The sequence below is a fragment of the Accipiter gentilis genome, chromosome 2 (assembly GCF_929443795.1).
Source record: "Accipiter gentilis chromosome 2, bAccGen1.1, whole genome shotgun sequence".
Classification (NCBI taxonomy): Eukaryota; Metazoa; Chordata; class Aves; order Accipitriformes; family Accipitridae; genus Astur; species Astur gentilis.
The window spans coordinates 32670814-32693528 of NC_064881.1; the positions used below are offsets into that span (position 1 = coordinate 32670814).

General features: G+C 43.8%; 1 protein-coding gene across 2 annotated transcripts in view; it reads left to right on the top strand.

Annotated features, from left to right (window-relative positions):
• The first annotated feature begins 257 nt into the window (after positions 1-257).
• The window catches only part of FZD6 (frizzled class receptor 6), a 33355-nt gene continuing 10897 nt past the window's right edge, over positions 258-22715 (top strand). The window contains exons 1-2 of one of the 2 annotated variants that reach the window (XM_049817986.1): positions 258-352; positions 1015-1414. In XM_049817986.1, coding sequence (XP_049673943.1) covers positions 1235-1414 — 180 coding nt within the window. In that variant the 5' untranslated portion in view covers positions 258-352; positions 1015-1234. Of the gene's footprint in view, positions 353-736; positions 829-1014; positions 1415-22715 lie in introns of those variants that run through there. The other variant, XM_049817995.1, reaches the window with a different exon arrangement.

Sequence of the window (22715 nt, forward strand, 5' to 3'; positions counted from 1 at the left end):
CACAGGCGGGACAGGGTCACTTCCCGACGCTCGGCAGCCCGTAAACCGCCGCGGTATAGCGTGCAGCGGAGCTCACGCCGAGTCTTTTGGTCAAAACCTAAGTGCCGGGTACGGCTTGGAAGGGCTTCTCACGCCGCCCGCCTCCGTGCCAGGAGACCCCGGCCCGCACGGCGGGGCAGGGCGGGGCGGGGCGGGGCGGGGCGGCCCGCACCTTCCCGCCCCGCCCCCGCCCGCCAAGTATCGCGCGAGCGCCCCCCCGCCGCCAGACGCCACATCCTGTCGGTGCCGAGGGGCGGCCGCCGCCATCGCAGCCGCGGCGGGGAGGGGGCCGCTGGCCGGCCGGCCGGCCCGGGTGAGTGCGCCGGTGGTGGCGGCGGGGCAGAGCGGCGGCTCGGCAGAGCGGCGGCTCCTCCTCCTCGTCCTCCTCGGAGCGGCGCCCCGGGGCGGCCGCCGCCGCCGGAGGGGGGTGGGGGGGCGGTGAGGGGGAGCGTCTGGCGGGAGGCGGGTCCCGGTGAGGGGGCGGCGGAGGCGCGACCCGGGCGTGGCGGGGATGCGGCGCCGGGGCCGCGCCCGGCGAGCCCCGGCTCCTGGGTCGATTTCTCGGCCGGCTCCCCGCCCGGCCCCGCGGGCGCCGCTTCCCAGGGCGGGGCTGGGAACGGAGCGCCGGCAACGGGGCGTTGGGAGCAGCGGTGGCTGCGGGGCCCGGGCGGGAGCGGTGGCCAGACACGCCGCCACCCCCCCACCCCCCCCCCCCCCGTGGGCGAGGCGGCGCTCCCCGGGACGGGGCGCAGCGGGAGCGCGGGCTGCGCCGTGCCGCGGCCCCTGCGGGTACGTGGGGGCCGGGGGAGCGGCGGGGGCGAGGGGGTCGGTGCGGTCCCGTCCCGTCCCGGCGGGAGCTGCCCTTTCTCCTGCGGGCGTGCGAGGAGGAGGCCGAGCTCGGCCTTCGGACGGGTGGTCGCGGCCGGGTTGTTTCTGCTGTGAATGACTCTCTTCTGTCTTTTCCCGCTTCTGCAGCGTGCAGGCTGGAGGAGGAAGGGGTTTGCTGAAACTGCAGTCAGCCAGGATGGGGAAATGCCTAAAGCAGCGGTGAGGAGCCCGATCGTCTGCCTCACTGCCTGCGTCCCTGCCTTGTACCGGAACGGGCAGAGGAAGATGGGTGTTCTCTTCCTCGTGCAGAGCTGGTCTGCCTAACTACTGAGCAGAGCTATGTGCTGAAGTGGGACATCCTGACAAAATGGGAGTACTTGCGTTCTCTGCGACCTGCAGTTTACTTCTAACTCTGGTGCGAGGACACAGTTTATTCACATGTGAGCCAATTACTATTTCCAGATGCTCAGGAATGCCTTACAATATGACTTTTTTCCCAAACATCATGGGACACTATGATCAGGACACGGCTGCTCTCCAAATGGAGGTAAGTTCTCCCACCCCGGCTGTAGTATGTAAATATAAACACTGAAACAGCCTTTTTTGTCATTGAGAAATGGTTTGTGGCATCTGTTGTACTGAATGACAAAGCAGATAATGTTTAGTGACTACGTGTTTCTTTGAATCTTTTTGCAGTGCACTAGAGCTGCTTGATTGTTTAAGCACTCTGTAAGGGAGGTAAACACACACCTTGGACCCTGTATTAGAACGGAAGGGGCGTGGGTGTAGCACAGTAATGTGGCTATTTGGAGCTCTTTGGCAGAGCTGATCACATATAACCCAGGCACCTCCTTGATACAGAGAGCAATTCTTGAAATTCTTTGGGGACATAGCTTATGATATCCTGGCCCGCCTGAACTCAGGTAGTGCAAAAATAATGTTTAGAAGTTGCTCTGTTCTTCTCTTAGCTTATGTCTGCTAAGAAGAGGTATCTAAACTTATTCTTAGCCCTGACTTCCATTGTGGTTTTTGCATTCAGTTGTCTTCTGACTGAAAGAGCAACTTTCCTCCTTTTTTTTTTTTTTTTTTTTTAACTGAAAACAAACACTTTTCTTACCTGAACTGACTGTAACATATGGCTCCCTTGAGAATATGCCACCTTGTGGAAAGGCTATGCTGACAGCAATAGCTATAAAGGGCCAGAGCCTCTCTGGGTGAGAGGCTTGTAAAACAAGTTTTAAACCTGTTTTAATAATGGCTTTTCAGTGGTAAGAGGAGGGGGAACATCTTAACACAGGTCTTGAAAAGCTTACCATCTTGTGCTGTGCAGAGTGTGAAACAGAAGTGAGTTGAAAATTAAGAAGTTTCTGGACTGGAAAAAAAAACCATAGGTGGTATTGGAGGTGGCTACTATTACTAAAATCTTATTTGCATATTCTTTACTGAGCTTGGAGGAGGAGCTATGTTCAGTTGCCAAAACTTTTTTTTAGTGTTGCTTGGGATAGTCAGGATTCTGTATTTGGCCTCTAGCTGCCAGCCTGGAAGGGCACAGGCTTTGGTCTCGCAATGTGTTTGCCAGCCCATTGTAGATGTATGGGAAATTCTGGTATCAAATGTTAAGACACCTGTATGCAAGGAACTGAATTCACCTGCAGATCTCAGATGAATTGTGGGCTTTTAAATTGGAAGGCAGGCTATAGGCTTCAGTTGTAAACTCTGTGCAGTGGTGTCTCCAGTCATCGTTTGTCAGGAATGCTTGCTACAGCATCTGCCACTTCATCACCAGGTATGCTGCTGGTTCGTACTTGGTGTGTCTTTAACTACAACTGTTGAGCCAGCTTTTGTCAGTATTCATGCCTTCCAGTCATGCTGCTGTTACAGCAGAGAGACCACAGAGTCATTTTTATTAGTTTGCTATGACTGACTTTTCTGAACTGTCAGTAACTTGTGCCTAGTGCATGCCTTCTGTGTGGAGGGAGTTCCTTCTGGAAAGGGTTCATGGCTTACCTGTTCTCATGTAGCTACTTCATCATAAAACGGGTGTGGTAGTGAAAAGTTTTGTTGTTTTCTCTGTTTTTCCATCCTGTCTCCCTTATAACCACCTCTGGCTACTGCAGTGGTTGATCGCTACTCAGCCAACTGACTGGGTGGCTGGGTGGAACAACAGTGTCTATTAGGGTTTGATTTCCCTATCCTGTTTCAGTTGCTTCCTAGTGTCCTGTCATTGCCACTGTCTGGCCTCTAATTTGGTATACCTCACTGCTCCAGTGTTGTGCAGACGTTTCTAAACTACCTAATGTATATGTGTGCTGATCTGCGTGCCTTTATTTGTGATTTAGCAGTGCTGATTGACTCTTTGGTCAAACTGAATTTTTCAGACAGCTGCTTTACTGGTGAAAGGGTAAGGAAGTTTCCTCCCATTCTGTATGTAGCTTGTGTTGAATCCGTCGCTGACTGTTAGATTGGAGTTAATATGGTAAGCTTGTGGTGGTTCATAGCTGGGCCTTTTTTCTGAGGGACACCAGTGTGTACCAACATCATTCGCACATTTATATTTGATTCTACATGGTATTCAGTAATGGCACGAGTATAGTTTGTCCTTGGTTGATTGCAACAGGAAACTTTCTCGGGATTGTCAGAGGGTTCTGCTTTTCAGGGGACTTGGTGTTGCAGCAGGAGAGGAGGAGCTATTGACTTCAGGAATATTGTTTCATTTTACCTTGCAGCCCTAAAGAGGCAGCGGGTTGGGAGGTGGAGGAGACTTCTGTTGGTTTAAGAGCTTGAATTTTTCTGTAATTGGTAATCCAAACTTCGTTCGTACCAAAGAAAGAATTTTAATAGTATGTTGGTTAAAACTTTCTTTTGATCCTCAGTAGGAATGCTTAAAAGGCTGTGGTTTTTAATTCCATCTTGCTCTTCCCCCTCCCCTCCCCACAGCCTGTTCTCAAGACTGGGCATGGTCTTAGGATGTAAACACTGGGGTTTGAGATTGAGGCTTGTAATATTTTCCTCACTTTATCTTAACTGACTTTGAGCAAGCTGCTTAATCATGCAATCCCAGGGCACATGGTGGAGCCTTCAAGAAATCAAAGTATTTTGTGCAGAAAGAGCCTTGATGTTAGTCCTGTTTTCTGCTCCTATCCCCTCTGGAAACTTCTTCCCATTACATATTTGGAGTGTTTACTCCCAGAAAGAATCAAGATTTGTCAAGGATACAAGCCTCATCTAAAGGTGAAGTTCACTCTCCCAAACTGGTAACTCTTTCCTTTGTCCCACTCTCAAGGCTCTACAGGTGTGCTCTCCTGTGGGGTGTCTTGTATAGCCAGAAGAGCTGTGCTTTCCACTTGTGGGAGCACAAAGGCTTCTGTGCAGTTTCTCTGCCCTCTGGAAAGGTGTTGAATTGGCATTTCTGGGATGGTGTCTTCATAGTAGCTCTCTAGGAGAGGATGATGTGGAGCCACTGTCTCAGGTGGTGGTTGTCCTTCAGGAAATCCACAGCTGATCTGTGGTCTTAAATTTCTGCCTCATGTATCAACTCTTCATAATGATGTGTTATAAACAAGAACATGGAACTGATTAGAGCAGGAAAAAAGACTTAACTCGGTCTTACGGCCTCTGTTATGGGAGTTGTCGCTAGTGATGATAGTCCCTCTGGGATCTTATTTTCTAAAGTAGAAAATTCATGATTTGCAGTTGCTCCGTCCATCCCCCCAATTTTATTTATTTATTATTCTAAGTTTTCAACTTGTGTATTGGGTTTGTGTGGCAAAGTTTTGTTAGTGGTGGGCCTGCAGGGGTGGCTTCTGTGAGAAGCTGCTGGAAGCTTCTCCCATGTCCGACAGAGCCAATGCCAGCCGGCTCCAAGATGGACCTGCCGCTGGCCAAGGCCGAGCCCATCAGTGACGGTGGTAGTGCCTCTGGGATAATGTATTTAAGAAGGGGAAAAAGTTGCTCCACAGCTGCAACTGGAGAGATGAGTGAGAACATGCGAGAGAAAGAACCCTGCAGACCCCCAGGTCAGTGAAGAAGGAGGGGGAGGAGGTGCTCCAGGTGCCAGAGCAAAGATTCCCCTGCAGCTTGTGGGGAAGACCCTGGTGAGGCAGGCTGTCCCCCTGCAGCCCATGGAGGTCCACAGTGGAGCAAGTTTTCTGGCAGGACTTGTGACCCTGGGGAGGGACCCACGCTGGAGCAGTTTGTGAAGAACTGCAGCCTGTGGGAAGGACTCATGTTGGAGAAGTTCATGGAGGACTGTCTCCCATGGCAGGGACTCCATGCTGGAGCAGGGGAGGAGTGTGAGGAGTCCTCCCCATGAGGAGGAAGGAGCGGCAGAGACAGTTTATGTTGGACTGACCCCAACCCCCATTCTCCACCCCCCGCGCTGCAGGGGAGGAGGAGGTAGAGAAATTGGGAGCAAAGTTGTGCCTGGGAAGGAGAGAGGGGTGGGGGGAAGGTGTTTTAAGATTTGGTTTTATTTCTCATTATCCTACTCTGATTAGATTGGTAATAAATTAATTTTCCACAAGTTGGGTCTGTTTTCCCCATGATGGTAATTGGCAAGTGATCTCCCCCTGTCCTTATGACCCACAAGCTTTTTGTTATATTTTTCTCTCCCCTGTCCAGTGGAGGGTGGAGTGATAGAGTGGCTTTGGCGGGCACCTGGCATCCAGCCAGGGTCAACCCACCACTACTTGGCAGATTGAGTTTAGGCTACTTGAGTTTGACTTTGTATTTGGATTAGTTTTGTTTATACAACAAATGGTGATTTTAGGAAAGAAAAACCACATGGCTTGTGGTGTAAAGTTTTGTGTTTTGTGTATGTTAGCTAAACAGCTGCATGATGGTGGAATCTAATTATTTGCAGATGCTTACTGTATCTGTATCTCAAAACAGTTTAACAATAACACTGCTCATGTTACTACTGGTTCAGACTAGGAGGCTGAAGATCTAGGTTTTGTCTAGTGAGGAAAATGGATGGACGCTGGTTCATTACAGCTATAGTTAAATAGGTGTAACTCCCTCTCGTGGTCATCCACAAAACCAAGTCACTTCTAAAGTAGTTCCTACTGTAAGTATCCTGGGATAGGTTGTCAACATGAGGCATTATTTATTCCAGCAAGGCAGAGAATATTACTGTGTTGTAACTTTTTGTTCATATCTCTCTATCTGTTCTGTTGCGATGCTGGAATGCGTCCACCGTAGACAAGCCCTTAAGACTTCCTGACCTGGGTAAGATCTACGGCTCTGTAGAAGTACAAAGGCAAAAGGATTGCCAGTGAGTTTTTAAAGCAGACTATACAAAACACTGGAAAATGTCCCACAGAGAACAATGAAGTACCTCAGAGACTGGAAAAATGATTCAGTAGTCTAAGTTTTCCGTTCACTTCTGAATTCATGACCATGTGCCAGAATATGTGTGTGTGTTTCTATGGAGTGTTCATTGCAACTGGCTGCAGCAGTGGGAGAAACTGTATGAGAACTAAGGTTGGTTTAAACTAACAAAATGAGTTTGAAGTGGATTAAGAAGTACCTTCAAAAGCTTAATACTGAAGTTCTGTGAGTTAAAATTGTTAATGTAATCACTTAATTTGCTTCCACTAAATATAAATTTACAATTCATTCAATATGAAGATACTGCCAAAAACTGGAAACTTGGTGTCTGGCAAGCTTAAATCTGTACATATATGTGTGTATATACACACAGGGAGGAGGAAGCTGTCCACCTTCTGTAGGTTGGGAGTTTTGGGGAAATAAATGCTGTTTTGTGTAGAAGGTTGTTATGGGGGTATTCTGCAAAATAGCACAGGTGTGAATTTACTGAAACCTCTACAGACAGGCATCCTGCCTCTCCCTGTTGCTCCGTATGACTAGTACTTGGTGTAATACGTGAACCACTAGTACTTAAAACTTGAAGCTTAAATCTCTCTGCTTATAAATTTTTGGTAGCTCAGCTTCAATTAGGAAAGCAATCAATATTCTCTGTCGACCTGGAGTTCCATTTTTGTTCTTGATGCTGCCTCAGAGCCTAAGCTGGAGAAAGGGTGCGGAGGTGTGGACATTGACCCAATGGAACAAGCATGAGGGGCTCTTGAATTCGTATTTTGCTTGTAACGTATTTGCTGTTGTTTTACCATATATCACTGTTACTAATGGACAGGGAAGGCTTGTGTAAAAAGTGGTAAATGTAGCATGCTGTAAATCATATGTCAAACTAAGGTAACTTTTGCGACCACCACTTTCCTCTAAGCTAGAAAAGGTTTTGGTTGTGAAACAGCTAAATTGCTTCTTGTTAAATGAAAGTTGGCAAATGCCAAAGCATTTTTTTTATAGACACTTCATATGGATCAAGGGAAGTACAAAGCAGTACTACAGACTTCTGTGCTGGGTAAGTCTCTAGACATATAGGATAACTGGACATGAATAATTCTGGTTTGAGCATCACAATTCTGGTTCGAGCATCACCATGTCACTTGTAGAAAAGCGTTGGTTAAGGGGTCAAAACCATATGAATTAGACACATCTGTGTCATTTTCTACAATACCATACAAATTTGGGAAGTGTATTTTCATTTTTGCACATTCTTGCTCTCAGGTGTTCAAAGAAACGCAAGTCATCATTAGTTCTTACAGTGTTTCTTACAGCAACATATTCATAAACCATCTTTGCTGATTCCCGTGGATACACTAAATTACAGCCACTAAAAAAGTGTTTGTTACCTGTAGTACTGAGGCCCTTTACCAAGTATGATTAGCTTATGCAGATTGTCTGAAACCAAACAGGCGAATGTGTGTAATCCTATTATACTGGCTTTAAGCGTATCAGTCGCCTGCAAAATCTAATGCTGCTTTGCAAAACAGCATTCCTTGTCCACTTGATAATTTGAATAGTACACCCTCGCTCCTTGTTCTGAAAAGATGCTGCTTAGAATGCATGGGTGTCCAAAGTAATGCATGCTTGATGAAGAGAGGATGTTTACCCTATGGTGACTGGGGTTCATTGAGATGGTGCTGACAGTGTGATTCCCAGAGCCTCATCTTCATCCATGTTCAGAGGCTACGTCTACACTAGCAAATAAATTGATGTTACAGCAGGGGATCACTAGGTGAAGTTGTTAGCACACTTCTTACCTGTCCACTGCATGAGACTGAGCAGTTTTACTCTGGACTAGATTTAGGCCAGTCCTACTGTGCATGAGGTCTGAAGTTGGCCTATGGAAGGCTGTCTTCCAGATCTTTCTCAACAGCAGACCTTTCTGGGAAATACCGTGGTATTCTTTTGTCGGTCTCCTGCAGATTGCTGTCCCTTCCACAGTGCCCTTTATAGTGTTCATGTGTAGCTGCAAGCCCTGGTGGTTTCTGAGTCTCATTGTGCAGCCCACATCTCAGACCCCCTTTTCTCCACACTCGTATGCTAAGTGTGGTCACTGGCTAAACCAAGGCACTGTAAGTGTGGAGTGATGGGCTTAGTCCTGTGGCTGTAGCCTACTCCAGAAGGACACCTGTGAATGAATGGAGTCATGCAAGCTTCCCTAAAGCTGTTTACATAGAGAAGGAAAATGCGGACAGAGCTACTGAGTTTGGAACTGCTTTGCCTTCATTGATAGGTGGCAGTTAGGGCTTGGGAGCTGAGCCCAGAATGATGGGAACACATCATCCTTGGAGCTGGGAAAAGCCAGCAGTGGGTACAAAGCTTTCAGGCATGTAAAGGTGCAATTTGAAGATCATCTCCATGTTTTTAAGGAAGTGGCTGTTGCTCTGTGGAACCTCATGAACTTCACCTAGTCAGTAGCATCCGGTTAGGGAGGATAAGTCTGCTGAGGGTGATGAGGTGACCATGATTTCAAAGGTCATTCTTCACATTATCTTCCTTTGAATAGTAGACAAGTGGACAACATTGTGTATCTGTGTACAGGTGGCCCACACTGTTTTCCCGTTGCTGTCCATGAGTTGTCAAACTGTGTGGGATCAAGCATCTCATTAACAGCTCACATCCAGTGTATTTGGCCTGTGACAGCTCTGGCAACAGCAACTTGATTGTCTTGTAGGCCTTGGTGAACCACCAAGGTATGTTTGTGGACATCTTTGCAAGGCTTATGATGCTTATGTCTTCTACAAATCTCGTCTAAGAATGGAAGATGATTCTGATACCTTTTTTCTGAAGAGAGCTTTGTGGTGTTTAGGTGCCTTACTACATTTGTGAGAGATGCTGTTTGTCCACAGTGCTGCATGGGTCATGAGGCTGAATGGAGCCCAGGCCCTTACTGCGTGCAGGTGGAGGTGGAGTGCAAGTTTAGTTTCCCATTTGCAAGATGGATGTGATGTTCAGGATGACAACTCGGCTGCAGGATGTTATCTATGCCTTCAGTGATAAAGGCCACAAAAAGCAAATGGTTCAGGAAAAGAGCACATGGGATAGGGGATGTGGTCAAATGTCAATGCTTTCTTTCCCAGTTTGACAATGTAATGATTAAATATGACAATTTCTAAAACTACTATTGTGTCATGTCTCTAGTTCTCTACTCTGTTCCAAAGGAGGGGGTGGGAGTGTCTGCACCACAAAGCTTGCTGCCTTTTCTTCACTCTATCTGTTTGCTGTTGATTCACCAGCCCTTTGGGGAAAACGTGGTTGCTTTGTCTCCTGTTGTCTTTTTGGACCTTTTCTGTGTATTGTGTGCAGCTGTGATTGCTGCATCACAGTAGTAACTTGCTTGCCAGAGGAAAAGATGCATATGTCTGCCCTCTTCTCCTGAACTACAGAGTGGAGATGAGTGGAGACTTGCTTGCTATCTGCTTAGCTATTAGAAGAAGGGGAGGTGTGCAGGGGAGCATAAGAGCTGTGTAATCAGCTACTGTAAATGGGGGCAGATAAACTTGCTATGATGTAGAGGCATAGGGGACAGGCCTAGATGATCAGTCTTTGCAGGAGAGAAAGGATGTCCTCTTTCCAAAGATACCTGCTACTTTCCATCCCTGTAGTGAGACAGATGAGAGCTTCCTGGGAGGGGGGTGGAAATCATCCATCTTCCGTGTGCTTAAACTTCTGGTGGATCAAGTTCTTTCAGAGAATAACCACATCCTTCCCAGTTTGGCCCATGCTGTATTCCCTAGAGGGCCTGCACAACCATATTTCTTGAGTCCCAGTAACTACCACCACAAAGCACCTGGTGGCCAAACTCTCTACACATTTATCCTGTATACAAAAATTAAAAGCAGCTTTTCAGAGAGGGACTGTGCCCATCCAGCCTCACGGTGACCTAGCAATACCTGCTTACCCAAACTCCATGTCCCAGCTCCATACCGCTTCACATGAGCTAATGCTTTTGTTAGGAAGGTATAACGTGCACCATTTTAAGCAAAGCTTAACAATCCAGCTGGGTGGGGGATCTCTCTGGGGAGTATGCCTGGAGCTACAAAGAAAATGTTACATGCTGAAAGTTAACATGGCCCACGTGATAAGATGAAAGGGTAGAAGAAAAGGTGCCCTTGAATGTTTAGAACAGGCGAAATAGGGAAGATAATGGGGGAGAAAGGCACCATGGCCAACAAAATGAACACTGTGGGCTAACAATAAGGAAACACTGGCTAATATAGGCATTCAGAACTGGGGAGACCAGGATGGATCCCAGCAGCTACCTTGCTGTGTTGAGCATGCTGCCTGCCACCCTCCCTTGGGTGCTTAGGTGCTTGTGGGTAGGGGTGAATAGCAGTTATTGGTAAGGATGGAGGTGTCTTTAGGATTGGGCTGACTTCTTATAAGCCTTCATTCGTCTGCCCCACCACTTGCTGCTATCTGCGGTCAGCAGTTTGGCAGTTCTGGAGGGAAATGGAAGGTCTCCTGCAGAAATTGCCACCCCTGTCATATATCTAAAGCCTCCTGATCCTTTACCAGTTGGGTAGCAGGGTGGGCCAAGAGCTGCTCTGGTCATTTTCCATGTCCTTGGTGGGCCTGTCAGTGATGACTTTACGCAGTGTTGTTTCTCTGTCTGCCTTCCCCGGTGCCACTTCAGCTGCCAGGTGCTGCAGCATTGCCTCAGGGGTGACCCCCCCCCCCCAGGGTATGTGCTCCCTTTTTGCCTGCAGCAGTCTAGGAATGAGATGCTGGGGGAAAGGGGAGAAGGAAGAGGTGCCGTTGTGTGTGCCTCTTGTATGGAGGTGCACGCATCCGCCTCTTTATCACAGGCATCTGTGAAGGAGAAGAAAAGCAAATGCGAGTTCTTGACTGCCTCTGAGGTTACAGTACAGTAACATGGCCTGTGAGCTCCCTACAGCCTCCAGCTTCTCATGGGTGAAGGTTTCTGCAGTGTGATGGAGGTGCTGGGGATATACCTGTTTCTGTTTAGACTGGCTCCTGTGAGGGCTGGGTGAAAGCTCACACCAGGTTGTCCCATCGAGTAGTGATAAGTTACTTCTGTGCTACAGCAAGCAATGAACTGTTGGGAAACTGTCTCTGCTTTGACTCTGATCTCACTAGCAGGAGGAGGGAGGATATTTAAGGTGTCAAGGATTAGGGTGGAGAATTTGGAGGGATGAAGGAGAGTCCGTGTGAGGCAGTGTGTGCAGAAAGAAGCTCCTATAGTAACATCATTAGCTTTAAGAGAGTCCTTTTTTATATTTGGCTATCTTGGATTTGGAGGAAGGAGGTTATCATAAAGTAATGGGGTAAAGGAATTAGCTTCTTTCCTTAACAGCTGCCTTATCAATCCTTTAGAATTTGGATATTTATTTTTTTAAGATTATTTAAAAGCAAGTGGGTTTTCTTGCTTTCTTGCCTCTCAGGTTGGCCTTTGTCTCAGAATAAATAAAAATTAAGAGTAAATAAAAGTTTTGATTTTTGATTGATGCATGCATATCTCTACAGAGCAAAAATCTAGCAACTCAGGTTATGATTGGTTTAGACATTTTATCTTCATAAAAATAAATAACTGAACAATAATGCTACAGAAGAAATATACCACTGTGGAAGATAAGAACTGTTTCCCACAAATGCTTAGGAATGAAGTATCAAATTTTTTTCAAAGAGAGATTTTATGTGTAGCTTTTAAAAAAATCTTAAGGGCTGTTTTTCCTATTACAATAATGATCTACTCTGAATAATAATGATAATTATTAATAATTATAATTTTCTATTTTCAGGCTATAGTGAAGATGATAGCTATAGAAGTGAATTTAAAGCGGGAGGCCTGGTTTTCCTTTTTGCATGCATACTGATCTTCCCAGAAGCAGTGATTTGACAGAAAATTACTCCGGATCAAAATTCACAGCAGATGGTACATGCTAACTATATAGAAAGTTGGCTACATAGTGAAAGCTTCCCAAACACAAACAAAGAGAGGCTGCCATCCAGTTTTCCATTGTTCTTTTGAAATGTCTCTGGTTTGTGGCTCAGACTTTCAGGTCATTCATTTCTAGTGCTGTGTCTGACTTGTGTTGGTCTGTGCTCCTGTGTTACTGAGAATTCATTCAGAAGATCACGTCTGCCTTGTCAACCCATGTGCGTGACAGAAGCAACTTTTGCAGATTTTCTAAGGACTAAGCCAGTCTATTTGAAGTTCAGGAAAGCATTTGATACTGTACACGAAAACTGTAAAAATTACTAATTTCTGTAAACTTTCACTAATCCGTTCACTTTGTTGTGATGTAAGAAATAACGTTAGTCAGGCATGCACAAGTCAGATGACTGAGTTGAAGCCCATGAAGTTGCAGTTATCTACCTCACCACCTGCAGTTCTTACCTCTGCCTTCTGATTTCAGTATTTCCAGTTGGTCATACCTTGGGACACTGACACACTGCTTGGCTGGCTGTGAGACAAGCTATGTCTCATTTTTATGAGACATAGGCAAGAAATCAATGGATGCAGTTACTTTTCATTTTGTTGGATTTGGGAGACTGAGAGTAGCAGTTAATTATTCTCTGTTAGCATGGGAATTAACTTCATAAATCAGAAGATTTTCCAACTTATGTACAGCATCTCTATCCCCATCTAACCAATAGCATGGCTAGCCCAGGTTTGTGAAGAGTGGAAAACTTGATGCAGGCAACAGTGTGGCTCCTTGCAGAGCTTCCTCAGGTCTAATGGGGTCAGCTTTGAGCCAAAGGTGTTGTGCCATATAACTGTGTTCCTGGGTAGACTTGGAGCAGGATCGGCAGCCGTGTAGAAATGGCCCCTGGCTGGGCTGGTGTTGGTCTGTGCAGAGCTGGTTCAGATGCCTTTGCATCCATAGAACTGGCTTTCTTGCTGTCTCGACAACTGTAATGATAAAGGACATTGAATGTTCTGGTGTCCTCCTAGTATTAGCATGACTTGGGCTTAGAAAAGGGGAGTTAAGTAATTTGTGGGAAAGAGGACTGGTTGTCCCTTCCAGGCTGAGCTGGCACTGACAGGTCAATCTCTTAACTGTATCACCTTATTTAAAATACTTAAATACTCAGTGGAACAGGATCCCCGCTTTCTCTTCCATGAGCATACCAGTCACTAAGCTATTGACTTAAGCTCTTTTTTTTTTTTTTTTTTTTTTTTTTTTTTTTTTTTTTTAAGACTGCTTAAATTTTTATTTTATAGACTGGCAGAGAAGGTGTCTGAACATGGATCCCTGAGCATTCTGGGTAGTCTGTCACATAAACACCGCCTCAGAGCTTGGTGTTAGTTGCCTAACTTTTGGAGATCTGTACTATTTGATTCCTGCTCTTCTTGAGCATTTTCTTCTGGCTGTGAGGTTATCTCACTTCCGAATACTGTGAATGTCTGTTCTCGGGTGCTTCTCTGCATGGACATCAGATAGGGAAACTGCTGTGAGGACTTTGTGAAGTGCCTGGAAGTGAGGCATCACAAGTTTCTGTTGCAATAGCCAGTCCCCTTTGTGGATCGGGCTCTTAATTGTTTTACTTGATGTCACAGAAGACTGACAGAAGATTGCCTGAGAAGATCAATCCTACCATGACTGAGATTTTCCTGATTTAGTTTATGCATGAAGTAGGCAAGGACGAAGGCGTGGTGCAGGGTTACTACTCTGGTAACTTGGGAGGTGCTGTTTCGTTAACGTGCGTCTCCACACTCACAAAGACAGGGGGAGTCATGAATCTGGTCTTTTTTTGGACCAGAACAATAATGACTTCTGCTGGAATTCCCTTCAAATTAGGAGCTTTTCTATAGATAGCAGATATCAACAGTATTACTGGTAATCTTCTAAATTGTGTTCTACACAAAAAGTTCAGTAGTAAATCCATTTACTCCTGTAATACATGGCAAATACATGAAGAATTTAAGATTATTTTGAGGTTCTTCTGCTACCACAGTCCAGATGTGATGAAGCTCTGTCTAGACTTTAGATGTTTGAGGGCCCACAGGGTACTTTCCTTCAGTTAACTTATATTTGTCTGTCTTTTATGCTCTGTATAGTATGCATGGAGATAAAACCATATATAATTGAAAACTTTGTATAAATAGTTGGGTTCTGTAATGCTTGGGAAAACTCTCTCATGTTTGTTTTGGACTGTAAATTGCAGAGGCTGGAATATCTATAATTTAGGTCAAGCTATAATTTAGCTTAGAACCACAAAATGCAGTGAATTTTGCTAATAAGCTATTTTGGAAAGTATTGGAATACTTGGACTTTAGTTTGCTTCAGAATGACTTCTTAGCGAGTTGTAATATTCCTTTGTTTCTAACCTTTGCTATAGTTAAAAAAATAGAGATACATGTATTTTTATTTTGCATTTAAAAATACTTAAAGGGGACATGGAACTAAGTTGTACTACAGAAAGGAATTCTGTAGGTGCTAGTTAATGTAAAACAGTCTGAAGCCCTTAGGAGTAAAAAGCAGAATAGCCTGCTTTAGCTTTCTGTGCGTGTGTCTGTGTATACTGGCAATGGCAAGTTTAGTGCCCGGTTGTGGTGTTGGAGTAGTGTTTTGGAGTTTGGGGTTTTTTTGGTGGTTTTGCAGTGCATAAGTGCCTTGCTGCCCTACTGACCTTTGAAAACCTTCCCCCATGTGCCTTGTCCTTACCCTGGTTGGATTTCTGATTAATATTCCCATCAACTTTGAACAGCTAGTATATCGAGGTATATTGCATGTGTAGGGGTGAATGATGGTGAAGAGTTTGCAGATATGCAAATATATTGAACATTTAGATGATGAGTAATTCAGCTCACTGTTTGCACAGCCTGGGATCTGAACCGATGCCTGGCTAGTTTAGCTTGAGGCAGGTGTGATGAAGTTCTGGCCCACCGAGTCTGCACTGCACGGGCACCTGACTGCTTGCTGCTCAGTCCCTGGGCCACTGGTGTTTGCAGCACAGCATTTTTTAATTTTTACAGCACAGCATCTGACCTTGCCTTCTAAGTGATGATGTTTCAGGTGCTGACCAGTTGGCAGCTCCCATACCTGTACAGCTGTGGGAGGAGCAGACTGCTGGGAACAGTTCAGTTTATCAACTGTTGCAAGTTAAGCTGTGCCCGCGCTTTGTTCAGAGTCCTTGGAAAGTCCAAGGGCATGTGTTGACTTTGTTGTTCAGTTGAAGGACAGAGATGAAAGCTCGTATCTTTGCAAACTCCTTTCATTGCAGAACAGCAGTGTTTGGTCCACTTGCATCCCCCCCCCCGCCCTGCTCCTTGAACTCCAGATTGTCCTTGAGTAGGAAACTTAAACTATTTTGTCTTTTAAACTATGGGGATAACCTACTTTCTATTCTGACAAAAGATTTCATTCTTATTTCTATAAACTGATCACGTTTAAAAAACATTTGACAAGCTTTTAAATTAAACATGACTGCATTTGCCTTAATTATATTATGAAACCTGCAGAAAGTAAGGTTGCTTTGTTTAAAAGCAGCTTATTAAAATAAGTCAAATTCATGTGCTTTTGATGGTTTTCTTTTACCTCTGTCAAAGTAGGGTACACTAATGATGCTTATTAAACTTATATATATTCATATCTAAAATATTTTATTCCTATCAGTGAATTTTAGTCCTGAAAAAGTTTTGTTGTAGAGAAGTTACCCATGTAATTTTAACTGAGTTTAGAAAATATAGATTATGACTGATACTTGCTGCTGGCAGCAATGGTCAATTATTACCCGCAGCTAAGGTAGTGACATGGAGTATGTGGACCCCCAAGTTAGTTCATACCATCTTCATTGGTAGTTTAAACGATGGTTGACATTGCACTAATGTTCATGAGCTGCACCCACATTTCTGTTTTGCAGCTCTGCACTTAAGTAGCAACTTCTAGCAGACGTGTAGCAACAAGACGCTGACATTTAAACTGCCTTAGAGTCCTGCAAAATAGTTTCTAAATCCTTACATACCAACTTAAAAGTGTGTTTATCTTGCCTTTGATCTAAATCCATCAATGTAACTTCCAATAGGAAGAACCTAGTCTTTTCTCAGCCTTGCTTTGAATCTTAATCAAACTTGAAAATTTCATCCTTCATTTAGTTTTATGTGTTAGGACATTTATTTATCATAACTTAATTGTGCATGAATTAAAAGTCAGACATTCTTGGCAGCTGATTCACTGTGGCCATCAGCAAATTACCACCCTTGTCAGCCCATCTAGGAATTTTATGAAGGCATTAATCTGTCTGGGTATGATGCTAATCTCATTCACATCCAGTCCAGAATAACTCTATTGAAACAATAATGTAGGATTAAATCAACCATGCGATACTTATTTCACTGTTCTTAATTGAAACAAATTATCATTATAAAAGTGGCTAAAGATACTGTGAAGATTAATTGTTAGTGTAGCTCTGTGAGTATTAAGAGTAATTACTGCCTGTTCTTTTGAGACCATTTATACGTACCATGGTTGATGGTGGCCGTATTTCCTAAGTATCACATATGAAAGTGTGTGTATTGTGTTTAGGTTTTGAGGTTGTACTTTAATTCTATAGTGACACTTACTGGACAGCAGTTGTGTTTAAGTCTGGTACTGTAAATTATTAATCGTTAATTGTTAATTATTAATCATAAAAGTGTCCTGCGAGGAGCAAGGGAGTTTGACTTAATGATGGGTCCCTTCCAACTTGAGATATTCTATGATTTTAATTATTAATCATTTAGGTGAGGTGTTATTTCTTGTAAAGCAGGTAAATATTTCATGAATAACAATGTGTATCTTTAATATAGGTAGGAATCAGGAGTACACAGTGTAGTATGATTGTAGAAATTCAGATTTAAGTCCGTGTTTGCTTCCAACATTGAAATACACAGTTAGGTAAGTGACAAGGTTGTCATGTTGTTGCTTTAGGTCACAAGATTTGTATCATACCATGAAACAGGTACCATTGCTTAACATTGAGACAGTTGGTGTCTCTCATTGTTTAACTTAGTTAACCTCAGTGTTAACTAGATTAACTAAGCTAAATGTTTTAACTTGGTAGCTAGACCTCAGTGGTTAGGAGAGTAGGTTGTTACTGTCTTAAGTAACTGGCTCCAATGGCTGAACAAAGGCTCTTATCATCTATATATGTCAGCAATTCAAGATATTTCCTGTCTCTTACAGTCAAGGTTTGCCATAGCTGATTGTAACAAATACATCAATGTTTGGATCCACTGTTTTCTATATTATTTAAATATTTCTGTGATATTAATAAGCAGGGTACAGGAGAACGTTTTCACTTACATGTTTTGACATACGTTACCAGTTATCATGCATCCCAACCCTAGAGACATCTGATCTTCTCTGGTAATACTTTCTCTAGGGTAAAACTGAGATGAGGTAGGACAGAGCATCTGCACTGTCTGCCTGGAATAATGAGCTTGTTTCTGTTGTGTCTTGGACTTGTAAGCCTGCTAAGCACAAAACAGAGAAGCATGCTGAGCACAAGATTCACATACAGTTCTAGGTTGCAATTTACTTGTTGGCAAAGCATGTTTAAGAGCAAGTTTGCACCTAGCCGTTTATTCTGTACTCTGCACCATTTGTTTTCACTCGTCTCAGTTGTGCTACTGTTTGTAGGACCACACCGTAACTGGATTTCCGAGCTAGTTTGGCTTTGCCTCTGGAGAAAATATAACATAGACATACTTTGTAAAGAATCTAGGATTTACTAAGTAAGGTGTTGGTGTTTTGTTCAGTGCAGAGGATATTCCTCTCACTGACTAGTGATGTTCTTTCAATTGTTCAACTGTATTCACAGTCCACAGTGGGTATGTGATTGCTTCACCGGGTTCAGTTCAGACCGTTTTGCACTGGGAGGTTTCTGTACAGGGCACATGCCCCTCTGATAGTCTGCACTGACAATGCAGTGGAAAGTTTGCGTCCCACAGTCCTCAGTTCTTCAATGCTGTTGCTTGAGGCAGCGCCTCTCCTGTTGTTACAGACTACATCATCTTTGGCTTTACAGTCGCTGTTAGTTTGTTGGGGTTTTTTTTGGTAGATTGTTGATGTATTTTAGTTTGCCTCATATTTACTGGGCTTTGTTTCCCATTGGCAGGAAGATGAGAATTTCTATTTATGGACTTATATTGGCTTTGTGAGACTCCATTCTTGGTTTTAAGAGTCTGGTGTCACTTTATTTTTAGCACTACCATCACCAAATCTGCAGGTTTTTGTCCCTGTTCTGCATGTGACAGGGCAGTGGTTGCTAATGCTAGAAATGCCAAGTCCCTTGGTTTCCTGGAAGAGCCCATTTCATGTGATTGTGCCACCTGCGGATTCTGAACTTACTGAAGTGGAGAGGACTGTGGTACTAGATTCTCAGTTTAGTCCCAGACTTGGATGCTCAAGACATCAGTGTGTGCATGCGTGCAGGTTACTCAACTAACCACTTGGGTAAAAGATGGTTGGTGGTTGAGACACCCATGGTCTAGATAACACAGCCTTGAAGCAACTGATTCTTAGTGTCAGCTTGTGATCTTGGCTTTACACTGCTTACAGGCCTTGCAGCTGGAGGAGCAAATACTTTGGTTTTGGTAAGATTTTGCTTTTATGGTCCGTCAGGAAATGCAGACCTATTATTTTCTATAATGAAACATTTCCAAATTGGCTAGCTGGAAGTGAAGCCCACATTTAAAGATACCTAATTGTTAGCAGAGTTCCAGGCACAATTCACTACCTCTTTTGCTATTCTTAAATGGTAAAAGTAGGCAGTTTCTGAAAATAAATCTGTATTTTACAGATCCCATTTGTGTGTGTTTGAGGCAAAGTTTTACATTTTACACAGTTTTTTTGCTTGAGAGAACTCATTGCCTGTAAAATCTATTGCAGTTTTTTGAGGTACTCGATACATTTGTTGAAAGGGGTAGTTCAGCCAGTATATTATACTTCAGTTTGACATGGTCATAACCTACGTTTTTTAAAGAAACTATGCTGGTGACCCAATGGGGACTTTCTTTTCCAGTGCTTGCCTAAAGAACAAGAAGAAAAGTAGGAATAAATAAATGTCATTTTACAATGAAGAGTATTACATCTTTAGCTGATAGTTTTGTCCTGTACCAAATAAATTACTAGAGTGGTTCTCCCAAGTCATCTGTACTGAAACATCTGATACACAGCTAATTCATAAATGACCTAGAAGAGGGATGGATAGTGAATTTGCTGAGAAACAAAATTGACTAGAGAGTTGCAAAAGAGTTTTGTGATAGATGCAATTGGACAATAAAATGGTAGGAGAGATTTAGGGTTGGTAAATGCAGAGTAATGAATATGGGGAAAAATAAACCCCCACTATCCATACCAGTAGGTGGGCACAGTATTATATTAGTTACTGTCACTCAGAAAAGAGTCTTTGTTGTCACTGTGGAAATGTGAGGCAGTGTTCAAATGTAGTCAAGGCAAATAGAAGGCAAAGTATATTATGACAGGAGTAGAAATGAAAATTTGAAACATCATTATGCCAATGTATAAATATAGTATGTAAATGATAGCAGGATGGCAAAATGACATGAAAACGTAGAGAGTAATCTGTTAGCTGTTTGTCAAAACACAAACTAGGTTGCAAAACAGGGAGTTACAGTAAACAAAATGCAGTATTTTCTCAGCACTGCCTGATTAAATCATGCAATATAACTTACTGCTGTAGTATTTGACAAAGGGTATTAGTGTAAATGATTGAAAAAGGGATTAGAAGTGTTTTAGGCAGAAAGGGAGTCTGTCGGTGTCTTTTCAACACAGTGGTGGTGTTATAACCTGCAGCTGGCTTCCTAAACCATTGATTGTAGGAAACTGGGAGGGATGTCAGCTTATCATAGAATCGTAGAATCGTTTAGATTGGAAAAGACTTTTAAGATCACAGAGTCCAACCGTCAATGCAACACCACCATGCCCACTAAACCATGTCCTGAAGTGCCATGCCTACACGTTTTTTGAACACCTCCAAGCTTGTCTTCTTATACCCTCCACTTGCTACCAGCCAGGGTGAGAATGGGGTGGCCAGCTCAACGCACATTTGGTCTGACTCAGAAGGTCTTCTTGTGCTTTCAGAACATCAAACCTTCTGCTCTTAACTTGTGTTCATACTTTCAGGAGTCAAAAGGTAAATATTTTCAGCAAGCTGAAAGAAATTTTGTAAGAACAACTACTTTTGCCAGCCAAGTCCTTGGATTTCTCCTCTGATTACATTACAGACTGAGCGTAGCTTACTTCCTAAAATTTTGTATTTATCTGTTAAGGTAGTTTTGCATTTAAATAAAATATGTTCTTTAAACAACAGTATTTAGCCAATGACAAAATGCTGTAGTAAAACTTGCAAACATTTACTTTTTGCTTGTCATTATCTGCCTCTAATATACAGTATTATTATGTAGTGATTCTTGTGATATATCAGCTTTTAAGTATCTTCATATAACAGAAACTCTGTTAGAATGGTAAAGGTTGGTTTTATGTCCTGACTTTCTTCACCAGACATTGCTTTTTTTATACTCATTTTCTGTATCAGGGGACCAAGCTTACAGTATGTAGCCTTTTTAGCTATGTTGGAAACTGCTGTTTAAAAATTGTTAGCTGCATTTCAAAATGGCTATTAAAATATCTCTGTATATAAAGTTGGTTTCATAGATATGAATGTTGTTTGTTTGTGTGGGTTTTTTTTAATTCTTTCTTTCTAGACAAAATACTGCTGTTTTACCTAAGTCTGCAAAAGTTCTTGACTGGCACCCCAAAACTTGCTCTAGAAAATTAATTTTATTTTTTATCAACTGAGATGAACTGTGGGTGACAAAAAGAAGAATTCATAACAATCAAGACAATTTCTACAAGAATTACTTTGAAAAGTAAACTCCATTTCTGTAGGACTTGTATATGACTACCCAGGCTATTATCTTTATTTTATCCTAAGGGCCAAGAAGAACAGAGCTAACATATATTAACCATTGGAGCAAATAATATTTAACTGAAAAGGAAACAAGCATCATTATGCAAAAGGAGTTTAATTCATTTAGGGTTAACTCCTGACTACTTTTTTCATCTGGAGCTGTGTAGCATTTAGGAAATATTCCAACTTATGGAACTGGAGCACATTATGCCAGAGCCTTACTTCTCTCCTTGTCATAAAATAGTCAAGTCTCGGGTTCCTGTGAAGGCAGCTCCAGAGCAGACGTCCAGAGCGGGGATCAGACTTCTGTGCGCCTGCTGTAATGGCATCTGCAGATGCAGCACGCAGCCGGAGTGCTCTGAAGGATCGTGCCAACATTTTTTTGGCTTTTCATAAAGCGTTTCTGTGTTATTCTTGCTCTGCCTTATCTTCTCCTTTCCCCCCCGCCCCACACATTCCTACATTTATTATAAAGGTCCCTTGAGGATTTGTAGATATTCCCTTTTGAAGGGGAAAATATATTTATCAATGTCTTTTCTTTTAAACTGCATGCTCAGTAGTAAGAGTTGCTCTTTGGGTATGGATGTGTGTGTGTATATATATATATATATTAGAGATACTTAAAAGCTGACAGAAGTAAGGATGCTGTTCTAGACTCAGAAGTTAATCCTTCCTTTACCAGTCATTTGTTGAATATTTGAGAGACATAGCTGTTAATGGCAAAGAATTAAATAAAATTCTTCCTGAACAAAAATCTTACTACAAGCTTTGCCTACTTTGAAAATATTGTGCAGTGTCCCTACTTATCAGCACGTTCCAGAGTGTGTTAAATATGGTTTCAGCTTTCCTGATGCATGAATTTGACTATTTATGTGTGATACAGAGATTCCTTTTCCCTGAAACACAGGCAGCGTTTCGTCAAAACGCCTACTTAATAAGGGCTTAGGCTGACATGATGCTGCAGATGGATTTCACCCTGAGCCGTGGGTTAGTGCCCTCAGAATGGTGTTCAGACTGGCTTGTTTTACTGTCATGGGCTGGGTCGGGAACGCGTAGCCGGCGCGGCAGACGGGGCAGCGAACGGCAGCCTGCAGTGGATCCGAAGCCTTGGGAACGAGCAGGGTCGGAGCCTTTCGACATGCGCGCCTCTTCCCTTCGTGTTCCGTGGGCAGTCTCTGCAGGCCCGGCGACCGGGGCGGGGGAGCTGACCCGTTATTCCACGCACCCCCCCCGGCCCTCTTATGCGTGTCAGGTGTCGCGCCCTGTGTCCTGGCAATGCCGGGCGCCTCGCGGCCCTAGCTGATCCGTGATCTAGCATCCACGGGCCCAGAGTCACCAGCAGGTCACCGGCTGCGTGGTTGGCTTCTTCGGTTTTATTTCTGCCTACGCAGCCCCCCAGCACCTCCCCTGCCTTCTGTTGGCACTGCCGCTTTAGAGGTGCAGCCCACCTCGAGGTACGGCAGCGCGCCTGGGATGCTGCTAGCGTGTCGCTGCTTGCTTCCCTCAATAAGCTGCCCTTATAATGACACAGCACTTGCAAAAATCACCGACAACTTCTGGTTTGTCTGAAGCTTGCACACACAGCAGTATTTTGGCTA